Source organism: Excalfactoria chinensis, chromosome 4 (assembly GCF_039878825.1).
Source record: "Excalfactoria chinensis isolate bCotChi1 chromosome 4, bCotChi1.hap2, whole genome shotgun sequence".
Lineage (NCBI taxonomy): Eukaryota > Metazoa > Chordata > Aves > Galliformes > Phasianidae > Excalfactoria > Excalfactoria chinensis.
Genome location: NC_092828.1, coordinates 58,347,891 through 58,363,635, shown reverse-complemented (window position 1 = coordinate 58,363,635; position 15,745 = coordinate 58,347,891). Strand labels below are relative to the sequence as shown.

Genomic DNA, 15,745 nt, shown 5'->3' with positions numbered 1-15,745 from the left:
CAACATTAATCTTCATCCCCTCGAGAAAAAAAAAAAAGCAAACATAGCATGGATAAGTTTTACAATGTAGTAGAACAAAAAACAGCAACAACAAAACAGACAGTTTGTTTAGAAGATAAAGAAGACATTTAACAATGGTGAAATCAGAACCAAATTCAACAAAACACTTCTTTCTCGACACATTAGACAAAGACTATGCTACAGGAACCATCTGTGTGCCGAAGTACTAAACTAAACAGAACATCAGAATTACTGAGACTAGACAGAGTGCGATCTACTCAGCTTCACTGTAGGAAAGTGAATTAAGCTGGACACATTAGTAGTGTTTTGGCATTTAGTCCAAAAGGGTTCAGTGGAAATAGTCTGGTCTGCTGAATTGCTCTTTCATTACAGTTACAGCAGCTTTTTCTTTTTCTGAGAAGAGTTTATCTTGATGTTGTTGCTGATTGCCTGTAGGCCTGCCAGATGTGTTCCAGGATTATCTTCTACTGCCACAGTATTTGTTTCATTCTATCCAACACAGCTACATTACAACCAAAGTTCCCATTCTCCTTTTCAGGACATATAAATCATACAACTGAATGTCCTCAACTCCTTATATTTTAAGATAGTCACCAACATGCCAGCAGTTAGGAAGTCTGGACACTGCCATGCCTTTCAGCTGGGCCACATCATATATATGGTAAGGCCGATCAACTCAAAAAACTGTGCCACGAAACTCTACTGAAAATATACATCAGGGTCCAGGTCAGCACATATACCCCCTATCAGCTTCTAAAGCCACAAACGATAGCAATTAGGAGCAGCTCTGAGGAGCCATATGATAGCCATGAATGTGCTTTGGACCAGAGGTCACACGGCCTCACTTGAAACTTTACAAAGCTTACTGCTTTTGCATTAGTACATGAACATCTGTCCAGATGTCAATCTGGAGATACTATACTACAGTTGCTTTTCTTAATTGTACTTAAGTACTTAAGGCACTGACAGATTTTTTAAGGCATCTTTGAAAGTGTATGAATAGTTAAAAAGATGACTAAAAATATCTGAAGTAGCTTAAAATAAATATGAGAAACTGGATGCCAATTGCAACCCATACAGCAGCCCACTAGCATCATTAATTGTTTAAATAGCTCAGATCTAACTGACTTCATAAATTTCAACACTCCTAATCCTTAACATCATCTTAGGTAAAATGAAAATTCTAAAACAGAGAATAGAAACATGAGCTGAGGCTGTCACAAACTAGAAAAGTCAAAGGCTAAACATCATTATTTTTAGAGCGCTTTTTGAATCTAGACATTTGCCAGCAGACAAAAAGCTAATTAAAATCCTTCTGCTAAGTTTTTAGTTTCTATGTCCAAGCCTTCAGAGGTGCTGCTTTTGTGCTTCCATCTTCCTGTCCTACTGGTTGCCCGAAAGCAGAGGCACATTTACCACACAGAGGTGCTAGGCAGGCCATGTCAAATCACAGTGCATTCACTATTGACCTAACTCTAGAAATTAGTAAAACTGACAGGTAGGAATATAATTGGTAAACAACATGAGTGTATCAAAAGATCATGGGGCATTTCATAATTTCCATGAAGATCTGTGAGGCATTCATCCCCTTCTTCCTTTATGAAATACTGCAGTGCTCACACACCTTCTGCTGGAGACCTGCCAGCATACCAAGGAAATTATTTCCGTTTTCAAGATACTATTTTTAACAAAACTCAAAGAAGTAAGCACTGCACATAAACCAATCTTACTAACAGACTTGCAGCTGCAGCTAGGTCTGTCCAATGTAAATTCCACTGTATGTACCTGCTTCCCACAGAGTCAGCATACCAACTTGAAGACAGACTTACCCAAGCTCTCAAGCTGTCCAAATTGATCATGTAGAGTTAGAGGAAAAAAGTACCACAGCTTTTTCTCCCTATGCCCCTCACACTGAACAACTGTGCAGCACAGATGCACTGAAACTGAGTTAGAGCTTGATTGAAAAAAGCAGAGTAGGCGGAAGCTGAAGGGCCATATCTCTGGTTCAGCATCTTCAAATTTACTCCAAAGAACTTCCAGCTCTCTTCCAGCCTACACACTACAGACAGGGATTTATACAAAAGCGAGTACAGGCAGCTTGCACTAAGATGGCAGACTTAGAAAAACTCTGCAAGGCTACTACCAAGACAAAATATAAGAGGAAAGAGCAATCACAATTACAACTATCTAAAATTCAGTTATATTTTTCCAACTTCGAAATAATTACTTGCTGCCACAAGGATTTTATTTAAAAAATAAGAGGCTATTGATCTGGAATTCTCCAAACTAAAAGGGCAGTTACTGTTCTTTCCAGCTTAAGTATTTTCCAGTAAATAAATTCCTTCAAGTTAATAATCAGTGTCAAAATACACTGAACACAGTAACCATTCCAGAGAATCCCAGAGGACAAATGGGAACACTCAGTATCTGCTGCAAAAAAACCCCTCTGTATTTGAACTATCAGAGACAGATATTCAGCCACATACCACCCCCTGCTTTCAGACACAGACACCAGAGAAAAGGACTTACAAACACTGCTGAAACTCTAACTCTGGATTTGAAACTAACCACATACAGCAATCAAAACCCTACTTCTTCTATTTCCCTACTAAAAATAGAAGGGATATAAAGCCAGTTAACATAGCAGTCACAAAATAAATAAATAAATGGTTAGATAAATAGATTTGGAGACAGAAAAAAGGCACTAACAAATAAATGAAGATAATAAGTGTGAAGGCCTTTTTTTAAAGATAAACTTAAAACAATTAGCAACTATTCCAAGACCCTGCATGACTGCGTACTTGTATCCAAGTTCTTCTCACGTACATAGAAACTATTCCAACATATAGTATATTTTCAGCTCTATTCAGAATTTCAGTACGGACCATTTTCAACTTTCCTCGAGATTTTATTTTTTTTTTTACTACTTATTCTATTAAAAAGCCCTGCAGAGAGAAGCCAGAACACTAAACAACACATACTGTTCTTCTAATACCATGAAGGATAAACTCATTTTTTCTCTCAGCTTATAAAATAAACCACAGAAATCTTCACCATGATGTGAAAAGTGGGGTAGGAGGAAGAGATGAAAAGGAAAAACTGCAGTCCTTTTCTTCAAGACAATTAGCAAAATTTGACACGAATACATACACCTTTCAGAACTTCAGCCTTCCTTCATGAAAGATTTGCTTGGATACTAACCTCTATTTCAAGCTGCAAGCAACAGCCTGGCAGCCTCATCTCCAGTAAATATGCCCCATGGAAATACTGATTCAGTCAGTTAGATCTGGCAAGTTAATAGTACTATCAGGCCAAGGATCTGATTACAGATAGCCACTTTCCCTTCTTCCCTGTGAAAGCAACCCATAATGACCAAACCCCAAAACCCATGTGAGAGGACCCATATACTAGGTCAGCATTCCTGAGGTGAGTTTATCTAACACTTACAGGCTGCTTTGCCTAGTATCACCTTCTAAAACAGGTTTCACTTCATGAAATAAAAGTGAACTTGCTAGGGGAGGGTGAATAAAGAAGCCAGCAAAACCAAGACAAGCAACTGCTTTCCCAGACTAGGTGAAACACTTCCTACTCTCTCTACCTCACTCAGTAGATAGCTCATGCTTTTGCAAGGATAATTCATGCAGATTTTAATGCAGCTGGAGTTTATAGGCTTTTTATCTTCTTCATATTGAATGCACTTCTGATTGTGATATTTTATGTATCCAGAAATAGAGATGGAAATATTTAGCCTTCTGATCTTTTCCAGGAGGAGGTTGCTCTTGGGACTGATCCACAGCTACCTCGGGAACACTTTCAGGAAGGAGCAGAGGGAAAGAATCCACCACTGCATCTCTATAAAATGTTCTGTACTATGGCCAACTCTATGTTAACACAGATTTACCCATCAGGAAAGAACTGCTACTTCACAGGGCTAAGGTTCTCCTAATGGATAGTCAAACTTTGGATAGAAGACTCATACACTGTGATACCTACATAGAAAAAGACTTTTAGGATGCTTCTCAGTTGTAAGGGTGTATGTACTCATCCTCTAATTTATACTGCAAGGACAGTCTTTATTCTGACATACCCAAGCCTGAAAACCATTTGGGCACAGTAAATTATTCAGAAAACTCCTTGTCACAGGGGTGATGTTATTTCAGAACAGGGTAGCAATAATTGGGCAGTAAATGTCCAGAGCTTCCACATTCAAAGATAATTTCTTGAGTGAGAGCCTTGCAATTACTTCTTTTTGAAAAGCTGCCAAGTTATTCCCCAGGAACAGAGGCAGTGGAGAATCTATAGCTGTAACAAATCAAGGACCTCCTCGCTCCATTTCACTAAGGGTGCTGTGTGTCAAAATGCAGCCCTTCCAAGCATCGCAAAGACACAGTGACTACGGCCTTCTAAAGGAAATAAATCATATTTGTCCCATATAGCACAGTTTTTTCCATTGGGATTTATTTATTTATTTTTTAAAATGAGGAAGCAAACAATCCTGTCTGGTGGAGTAATGTCAGAGAAAGAGTTTTCTCCCTCAACTTCAATTTACTCATCTGCATTTTAAGACAAAATGAGCCATACAACTGCTCACAGTGCAGATGCTGCAGCAACCAAATGAATTAGCTTTTATCTCTTAATGTTTATAGGAGAGCAGAAGTGCTATTGACTGCTTCTGATGCTGTTAAACTTCTGGCAAGTAAAGAACAGGACATAAAACTGAGGAGCTGAGATCCAGTGATGCTTCCAGGTTCTGCTCCCATATTTTGGTGGAAAAAATACAGGCATAAACTTACGAGGAAGTAACACCCAAATAAATTCTTTTCTAGCAGATTCAGAGAAAATCCTGTGCTGAATTTTACTCTGCTGTTCTGCACCACAGAAATAGCAACTTTCTTTGCATCACCTAAGAACAGCTTAGTGATGGATGTCCACACTTCTACAATACAACTAATACCAGAGCAATGCAGACAAAAATACATGAGATACATGAAGTAGACTTCATCCTCCACCAGAAATGATTATATGTATCAAGCTAGATCATAGTTGTACATATATCTTTAAATAAATAAATAAATATCTTTCTGCACAGAAGCGTGTACACCAGAACTGATGCAGATGTACAGCTCTTCAGTGCATACGACAGCATGCCTGCTTGTCTGCTTTTAGACAAAAACCACTTTGATAATTTCTCCCTACTGAGAGACCTCTGAATTACATCTGCAGATAGCTCAGGTACAAGTTTCATCATCAGAACAGACAGGGCTCTGTTTGGTAATTGATGCATTTGGTTTTAATCTAAACTAAGTTACTGTGATAGCTCTAAGAGCAGCTACGACAGTTCTGCTTAAAATGCTGTGCCTAACTGAAACAAGCTGAAGCCTGCAGAGAAAGCTGATAAAGAAAAACAGAATGAGGGTAAAGAACTATACTCTCGTATCCCTTAAAATTCAAGGGGAAAAGTGAGAGGAAGGGAGGGAAGAGGCAAGAAGAGGGGGAGAAAAAGGGATGGGTAAGAGTGGATATATGACAAAGAATTTCAGAATAAGAAGCTTGCCAGAATAAACATCAACAGCTGCATAATACTATAGTATTACAGTGACAAGAACTCCAGAAGGGGGGAAATAAGACAAAACCCTCAAGTACTTAACACCCTGGAATGCTGAAACAAAACACCAAAAGGACTAAATGTCATCAGACTGAAAATCCCAAAGGTAGGAAATGTATGTATTAACTGATTTCCACTTACACGAACAAAATAAGCTATGGCTGTTTACTTATGTGGGGTTTTTCTTGTACTTCCTGTTCCATGTGCCTTAGGAGATCTCTGAAATAAGTTTTTCCTCAGTCATTTATTTCTTATGTATAGCATTCACTCACTGTGACTCCTGTACAACAAAAATTTGGGGCCACTGACACTTTCCTTGATTTGACTCAAACACCATACTGTGTGTACATGTGTAATGCATTCCAAAAGAGCTGCAACACAACACTACAAGGCTTGCTTAACTCTGAAGTATGTAATTCACAGTGTATACAGTTGCCTTTTTTTGCACAAAATAAGTACAGCTACATATTGAGAGGAGAAGGACTAGAGAAGAACAGATTACCAGTACCAGATCACTATGCCATAACTATTTTAAAGCAGTATTTTAAGACTATTTTGTAGATGCCTTTCTACTCTGAACCCTGGCTACAGAAAAAGGAAACTGATTTCAGAGATGATAGAATGGCTTGGGTTGGAATGACCTTAAAGCAGATCCAATTCCAACTCTCTTGCCAGGGTAAGAGAAACATTCCTGCAGACCAAGCTTCCCAGGGCTCCATCCAACCTGGCCTTGAATGTCTCCAGGGGTGGGCCATCCAATGCTTCTCTGTGCAGACTGGTTCCAGTGTTTCACCACCCTCTGAGTAAATAATTTCCTCTTAACATCTAAACTAAATCACACCTCTCTTTGTTTAAAACCATTCTCCCTTGCCCTAGCACTATCAGACCATCTAAAAAGCTGGTCTTCCTCTATTTAAAACCCCCTTTCAGGTACTGGAAGGCTATGAAGGAAGCAATGAGGTCTCCTCCAATGAGGAATCTTCCGTTCTCCAGGATGAACAAGCCCAACTCCCTCAGTCTTTCTTTGTAGAAGAGCTGCTCTAGCCCTCTGATCTTCTATGTGGGCCTCTGGAAATTACATCCCCCTGCTTTGTTGCTTTAGGCAACAAGAGTACCCTACTTAAAAACAGTGGGTTTTAAGTACACCTATTAGGCAATAGCTTGTCACTGACTCGATTTGACATTTTTGGAAGCTTTTTACACAGAATTACATCACCCAGAGGAAAGCAATTAGCATGAGCCAGTAACTCCTTGGTAATGATTCATGGTCTTAACAAGTAATAAACTCAAGGTGAGGGAAGTTAGTTGACTTCTCAGTGAAAAGAAATCAGCCCCCCAAAAGTCCATTAACACCATGAAAGAGTCGATTTACATTTCAGTATGGGAACTGCTTAACACATTCAAATCTCAAGCTCAATCACTGATGTTCATTCAGATGTATAATGTTAGTTTTTTTCACTCAAATATCCACCCCTAGAAACTGGAGTTAGACATGTATTACCAGGAAAGGCAAACACACTAAACTTTCACCATGCTACAGACTAAGTTTGGCCTTCTCATGGCTTTCTAGCCATCATTACATCAATTGCATATAGTTTCTTAAACAATAGTAGATTTGTTCTACTTTCAATTTCCCTAAATATTTACAGCAAAACAGCCTGCTTTTGTAACACAGACGTGTAAGCAGACACTTATCACTGCTAAACATGCATTTCTTTTCATGTTATGCAGAATTTTTTTTTGGAATGAAGTAACAGATTTTAAACAGACAAGACCTTCAATTTTACCTCAGTAGTTCTAAGTGCCTTTCCAGAAAATGAGATGCTTGAGAATTTGAGAACCAATACAATTTTAAATATATTAAAAGAACAGAGATTTAAAAAAAAAAAAAAAAAAAAAAAAAAAGAGGTTGCTTAATTATTTCTATTAGTTCTAAAACTGCTTTTGTGGGGAAAAAATTAAAAATGAATTACTTTAGCAAAGATAAAGAGGCAGTAGCTATGCTATAAGCATTGATTTTCCTTTGTTTTTCAAGATTTAGTGCAATTTTCACAGTTAACTAATTTCTATTAATGTACAATTCTGGCAGCGAGTGAAAACAAGACATGAACATTTGTTGCTGTGGTATAAAGACAATTACTTATAATAGGAACTGTTATAAAGCCTACATTAAGAGGGAGGAAAAAACATGCAGAAAACATGGAAAACAAAACAGTAATTAGGTAAATTAACTACCTAAAATTAATCCAACAGGCACAGTGGAGCTTTCTTGAAAAAAGTTATCTTCCACATATTTGTTTTTTACTCTGCAGAGAGTTTCCTTCTTTTAGAACTACCCAGCAGCTATCAAAAAAACACTACAACTGTTGCATACATAATAATTTTAAGCTGCTACAGCTAATGGTAACCCAATGACATTTCCTTGAACATCAGCTTATCTTTCACATGATTTAGGGTTTGTGCTGGTGTGATAGGCTTAACTTCCTTTCATCCGAAAAAAAGAACAGCCATCAATAAGAATCGGCAGACTCTAGCCTCATAGCCACTCAAGCTATCCTGTGTTACTGCACTGAGTGTAAGGAAATGCTCTATTCTTGCAACATCTGGGCTGCCAGGAACCTGCTTCCCACCCCTCAGGGCTCCAGTACCTAACCTGACAGCAGCACAGGCCAGTCTTCCTTGGAAGCTGAATGTGCATATAAAAAGTACTTACAGTAGAAGGATATATTTGCAAGCTCTTGGGATAGTACTAGAGAGATTTGAACAATTGTATCTATATTACTGAAATCCTTACATAGTTGAAATCAATTCTACAGGAATAGGTTATCATGTGTTTTATGTTTCTCTGCAATTAAAATGAGAAATATCCAAGGCATCCTTTACCAAAGAATCAGCTCTTACTGCGAGCATTTGCCTGACAGGTGGCAGAAGTAGCACTTGATTGACACATGTAGGTTTTAAAAAAAAAAAAGAAAATGGAAAATTAGAAAAGAGCAGATCATGGCTTTCCCTGAAGGCACAACAGTAAGGAGGAGTTTGCTTCAATTAGGAATGTGTGTATATATATTTGTATGTATATCTGTGTGTGTGTGTGTGTGTGTGTGTATATATATGTATGAATAAGGGAAAAAGTAAGAAGAGGAGGATGCTTTCAGAGAGATGGACTTCTGCAAAACCAACGCCCTCCCACTGGATTTTCAAGGCACAAAGGTAAGGTTACAAATGGGCTTCGTGTTAAGCACACCTGCAGCGTTCATGGTCTTGACACTTACCTTCCCTTCTTTTAGACATCCCTAAGATGTAAGAAACTTTCCTCCTTATACTCTCAAACACTTAAAAAATAGATTTTATTTCAATCTAAAGCCAAATGAAAGTAAGCAGTTTGAATTTCCCTTTAAGTTCCCAGACTTCTAAGAAAATACTGAGAAAGACAAACAGTAATTCCTTAAGGTGTGCTCCACCTGCACATGCCCAGAAGAACAAAAACAAATTTCCCTCCATTATAGCCCCAGTAATGGCATTTGGTAAGAATATAAGGTTTGGAGCAAAAGAAAAATTGAATCACTCAAGTATACATTCATGAAAAAAATATTGGACGGTTTTGAAAAGAAACATGAATAAAGGATTATTACAAGTATTTCTGTGGTTAGGGCAGTGACACTGAGCAGTACTGCTCTATTAAAAAGAATGAGATAATAAGAGTTTCTAATTTAAGGCAATATTTCTGTACAAATCCTGCAGAGATGACAGTGAACAGAACTGAGAAAAGGAAGAATTTGAAGAGCTTTTTCATTAAACAAAGAAGAGCACTCATAAGATTACTCTGGTTTTAAAGAAAAAAAGAAACCTAGTCTCAGAAGCTTCAGTGTTCACAAGTACGAGGCATTAAGAGCACTCTGGTAGAGGCAGCATGCAGGTAGGTGATGTTCAAGCTTTCACATTTATCCCTACTAATGTGTTTTACATACTGCTCTGCAGCATTACTCATATGCAAGCCACGGGTCTCTTCAGCACAAATGGCAAACACACCGAGATGTGTGGTGGTTCTGTCATACAAATCAATGCCCACAAGGGAACTCAGAAGACTGTCACTTCAGATTTGGCTACAAATTCAACTTAAAATGCCTCTTTTTTGAAAGTCTTCATTTCCCACTTAACCCAGTACAATTATTCTGTTTTATAAGGGATATTTGCAGTACAAAGAAACACAAGAAAACAACAACAACAACAACAACAAAGCATAAAGCTTTTGTGAATTTTCATTCATAGTGAGGAAGTCTAGCAGAAGTTTCAAAACAGAACAGTAAAAGACAAGTAGCTTGAAACCTAAATTACCTAGAGCTGTAACTTGGTAATGCATGTTCCCATATCCAGAACTGCAGTATTACAGTTGCTGTTCACATTTGGAATAAACCATGAGTTCCAGTAATTATACCTACCCAAAGGAGATGGCATCTACCTGCTGGCATCATCTGCTAAGTCTTTAGCCTTAGTTGTACACAAAATTGTCTACAATACACTTTTAAAGTTTATTCTCAAGCTTCTGGATTCTATCTCCTCCTAAAGAAAAGGAGAATCTGCAAGGAATTCTGCACAGACCCAATACACAAAGATGTCACAGGGCCTCTCTCTCCTGCTTCCAACACCTCTTGATGTCTGCATCAACAGGAGGCAGTTTGAAACACTGCACATCACACCAGAACATTGCATCAGTGCATACCTTGAGACCTCACTGCATTTAAGACAACACAATTCCAACATATAAGACAAGAAAATTTTCAAGACCACTCTAAAGTCCGTATATTAAGATATTGAGCTGTGCCTATTACTGCATTAAATTATATCAAATCAAATCAGATGCAGATGTGGAAACAGAATCAATCGTTAAAAAACAAAGCAAATGAAAATAAAGACTTGTTACAGTGCTTCCCTAAAAAATAGTGTTGTAGTGCATTGTGGTATTAGGCTGATGGTTCAGCAAGATGATTGGAGAGGTCTTTACCAACCTTAATAATTCTGGGGTTCAATAAGACACAAATGTACGTATTTTCAGTGCAGAACAAAAAGACTGCTGCCTCCCAAATCAGTCACCAGGCATTCTCTCCTCTTAATATAAAATGAACTCATCTATTTTTAATCTGCAGATCCACCATGCAGCAGTTACCTGACTTATGCTATGCAGTATTTTTAAAGGGAACAAATCCTGCTCAGCATTACAACTTGATAGACTGAACTGGACAAACCTGCATGCTTAGAGAAAAGCTAAGAATAGCATGCCTATGCAACAGTCACACAGTGGTGATATTTCAAGCAGCATATGAGCCTCTAATTCCAGTTTTCCTGGACAATGGTTTAAAGAACAGGTGCAGCCCAAGCATTAAGACAAAACTCAAGTATCAAAAATTCTTAAAGAAAGCACAACTCAAGCCAGAGAAACAATCTTGCCCATGGCAGAATGGAGAGAAAATCTTCCTGATGTAGAAACAGATGTCACTGTACATTTTTCAGACCATGACACTACTCCCTGTTTTGTATGCTTGGCTTTACTGGTGTATTTAAATTATACTTTATGATTGTTATTAACTTCTTGATTCCAGCTCTATCAAAGTAAAGTAAGAATAGCATAATCTCTATTAGAAGTTTCTATGTACATGAAAATTTATAGTAACCAATCACCATTACCTAGGAAGGCTGGCCAAAGTACTAAAACTCATATTTCTTTCTATTAAAGAGTCACAACTACAGAAAACATGATACAGCCAAGATATAATTATGAAGAACATCAGACAGACACGCATACAATACAAAAAGTGCAGCTAGAACATCCAGTGTGTCAAGCACATTGAATGTGATGCCAGCTGCAGAGCACTTAAACATAATTAAACTGTTCTTCTCAAACAAATGCAAGTTAAATAACAGGCAAAAGAATGTTATTTTAAAATCTTTTTTAGAAGGGCAGCATAAACAGCATATCAGCACTGCCAAAAAATATTCTGTTTTTTTCTCATTGGGGAGCATCCCCTTTCACTTCATCATTATCACCTGCATGCACAAGCTGAGCAGCATCCAATTATTTTCACTTCACAGTAAAGATCCAATTGCTTTAAAAGTAAGGCTGAGTCCTTAACAGTCCTCTACTTGGGGCAGTAACGTCCTGTTCAAAGTTTAAATAATGCTCAAAATCCACTTCTTAAATACGCCTATTTCTGAACTGCAGTGTGATGAGCGATACAAGCTACTCTGAAATGGTTAACTAAAGTAGTAGAAGTAAAATAGCCTTGACATTGTGAGAGTCTTTTTACTGTGGCTTTTTGCCCAATTCCTAAAACATATTCAGCAGTCAAATCCAAGGTTTATTCTGCCATAGATGGATCACTTGCATGAGCTGGCAGCAAATCTGTCTAGTCTGGAAGCAGAGCCTAGCATAGCACAGACGACTCAAAAGCCTTGGCTTCCCCTTCATCCTACATGCATTACTTGTGCTCAAGTTTGGAGAGATGGCAGGGATACATGTTGCAGTGGTAAGCTGTGACAGCAGCTTTTATGAACTAAAGAAGCCATCTTTATTGTAGCCTGGAAAATCACAATGGTAAAGCCACAACTCTTGGAACAGCTCACTGCCAAACGGATGCATCCCACTTCCTGGATCATGAAACAAGCATTAAGGTATGTAGTGCTGTAGCTGGTAATGCTATCAAGCTATCTCACTTTAAGCTGACTTTTAGGAATCCAGATTCTCCAGACTCAAAAATATCACCTGAACTAACAAGAAAGTATGATGGCTTCAAAGTAAGTCATGGAATTACTTTCATCCTGGCTGATATTCCAGGAACTGAACAGCAACTCTGAATATTGTCAGAAATGAAGTATCAATCTGGATGGCCCATGGCCATTCACAAATGTATACAACATACCTCGAATTCAATCTCACACCTTATTTAATTTTTTCTTATCTACAGACAGTTTTAAAGAGGTTGAATATTAAAAAAGGCCAAATGCACATAAACCAGATGGCATTAACATTTTCTAATTTAAAAAAGAAAAACATTAAGTCTCCAGAGACTTATAAGCTGTGTTGATACGATTATCTGGGATATACTCTAATCCTGTACTTAATTATAAGGAACGGTTATAAAAAGTTCTTAAAAGTTACCAAATTGTATTCCTTCTCTAGGTTAGATCTTTCATACGTAACTTTTCCTGTAGAAGACGTACTACATAGATATTCAAGATCTAACCAGAAGGAAACCAGAGGGATAGGTCTAGGAATCAAGTTCACTTTTTTCTCTATACAGAATAATATTTTTACCCATCGTGCTGTCAGTCACTATAGCTTAGAAACTGGAAGGGATTGAATCTGCAACATTTTATTGAAGAAAAAGCAGATATCATTTTAAGTCCTGTAATCTAAATCATAACCGAAAATTAAAACATACTAATTCTGCAAAGTAGTGCGCACAGTTCCCTTCCCTGTTACTTTTCAAGAATGAAAAATAACTTACTGTAAGCTGAAAGAAATCCATATTCTACAGACAAAAGTACTTCACATATTCCCATTAGAGAGCATAGCGGGGAGGGAGAACCAATTTATTTACTAATGAAGATCTAAAATTTAAGCAAACATATCAACTTGTTTTCAATCCTTAAATAAATAAATAAATAGAAGTCCTCTGACCATAACTCTACTCGTGGGAGTAGTTCAAAGACAGAAGCTACGTGTTATGGCTGTAATTTCCTTCTTATGGATAATGAATGCATGCATGGTCATCACATGATCTTTTATGGTCTTTAATCACATCAGGGACCAATTACAGATACACAAAGAGTAATTTGGCTAATTGAAGACAGGTTTCAAGGACTGCTTTCAATGCCTAAGTGAAACCTATCTGTCACAGAAGAAAAACATGTAACTCCCATAGGTCCTGCGTAACTTACAGCTCTTTATGTCTGTCCTAGATCACCCAGAGTACATAAAATGGCACTCAAGGCCTTTATCTGACACTTAAATCACTCATATTGCTAGTGATCTCCATACATCTTCTGAAGTAACTATTTATCAGTGTAAGAAACTGCCACTGTATCTAAAAACGCACAACACTGGAATCCAAACAATTCACCTTTAGCAACAGATGTGATCTTAGACCCTTTCAAATCAGCAGGAACCAATGATGAGTAGTAAGTATCACCATGCAAGAGTTTAAAAGAAAAACATAACCAATCCTCTCTATTTCCCACCTCTTCTTGGTATAAAATACAATACAATCAAAAACATATTTCTGAAAACTTATTCATGTTGCTATCCCAATCCATTCCCTATGTTCACTGCTTTCAGAAAGTATAAGAGATTAACCTTTCATTTCCCAGAAATACCTGCAGTGATTCATGTAACCAATTAAACATTAGCAAAGGGTCCATCTTAACTGCATGGTTCTCTTTCTCTATTCTGTAATATAATAACTGAAATTAAGTATATTGTGTAAAAGCATAATCTCATTTTTACAAGCTGCAAGCCTGCTGAAAAGGAATGAAGAACACAATAGTGGAAATTTAATTCTGAGTTTGATTTATGCAAAAAAAACCAAAATGCTCACCGTGTCTTGAGATTTATCTTTGACATCATAGACTGTGAGTTTTATTTTAGTCTCTTCATAGATGGGGTATTCCGGTGGGAATGTCACACCAGTCAGAAACAGTGGATCTCTTGTTCCCTGCACAACACAAGTAAATATTCAGTAAGGTAACAGCTGTGCAACACACAGCACAACATGATGGATACATGTACGGAAGCATGCACAGAAATATTCTCTTTAGCAGAACTTATCTGTTTACACTCCTCTGCTGTATAAAGCTCAGTGCTACATGAAATGAATAACGAACCAGACAACTTTAGAGCTGTCACACTGGATAAGAACTTAAGTGCTTCTGAAACAACCTATAAACAAGCCAAACAGTTCAGCCTGCAGGCATCAGTATAGGGGATAATGATCTGTAATAAAAAATGTCCCACCTTCTCCTGTGATACTTCTTGTAAAGTATTTAGTTTCACATCACTTTAAATGAACTAAGAACTTACCAAAAAAATCCTGAGATATCTTAGATAAATCAAAATGAAAAGTCTATAGAAATGTTACAGGAAATCTTCATGTTACATTACGGATACTGACTTTTTATTTTATTTTTTATTTTTTGCAGGGATTAAAGTTCCTCTCTTTAGGTGGTAATGGAGTAAGACAATGTTTCTGTGCCTTGTAATCACTTAACTCATAATTATAACAACAGCAGCATCATAATTTCCAAACTTACCAGGCTAGTATTCTTAAATTTTGTTTAGATTTAGCATGATAAATATAATTTCACTTGCTGAAATTAACTTTTCTCTGCCCATGACACCTCCTCCCCCCAGAGCTTGACTATGAAGGAAGCTGAGAGCCTTGACAATGATTTCATAGAATTATTCATGCCCTCAAACATGTTCTATATCAAGACATTGCCTTAGTAATTGTACACGCTTCTATTAAAAAAAAAAAAAAAAAAAAAAAAGGAAAGAAACAACTATTACATGTGCTCCACAATATTGTTCCAGACTGTCTGCAATGAAATATCCTGATCAGATACAAGATATTTGAAGTAAGCAGCTTCAGGATGGTTGGTAGTTGAAAGCACAACAATTTAATTTAGTAGTTGGGTAAAACTGTAAGATCACAAAGAGCTCATGAAATATTTTCAATGTATTTAACAGTCAAAACAAGTGTTTGGTAAAGTAAATTCAGGTGTCTGTTTTTACAGTAAGACTTTTCTGTTCTTAATGAATCTCTGCAGTAAACAGCAAAGCGAATAAGTAAGCTATATACCTACACTGTCTGTTCAGATTTAAATAATTTTATATTTAATTGATTTTTGTTGTCTCTGACACTAACAGTGCAAAATGAAAAGGAGCAAAGCAGCCTAGACAACTTTTGCTACAATACATGACACAAGTTACTATCATATATGAACATACAGACATAACATACATTTTCTCCTCATCATAGAAGTAGACTACTATTTTTCATATTGCAAAAATATCAACTTCCAATGGAAAAAAGGAATAGACCAAAAACCAGAAAGTGTAACAGACTA

The 15,745-nt window shown here is 37.2% G+C and overlaps 1 protein-coding gene across 1 annotated transcript in view; it reads right to left on the bottom strand.

Moving 5' to 3' along the window:
• Positions 1 to 15,745, bottom strand: part of INPP4B (inositol polyphosphate-4-phosphatase type II B) — a 241,014-nt gene that overhangs the window by 125,401 nt on the left and 99,868 nt on the right. The window contains 1 exon segment of the mRNA XM_072334549.1: positions 14,218 to 14,334. Coding sequence (XP_072190650.1) covers positions 14,218 to 14,334 — 117 coding nt within the window.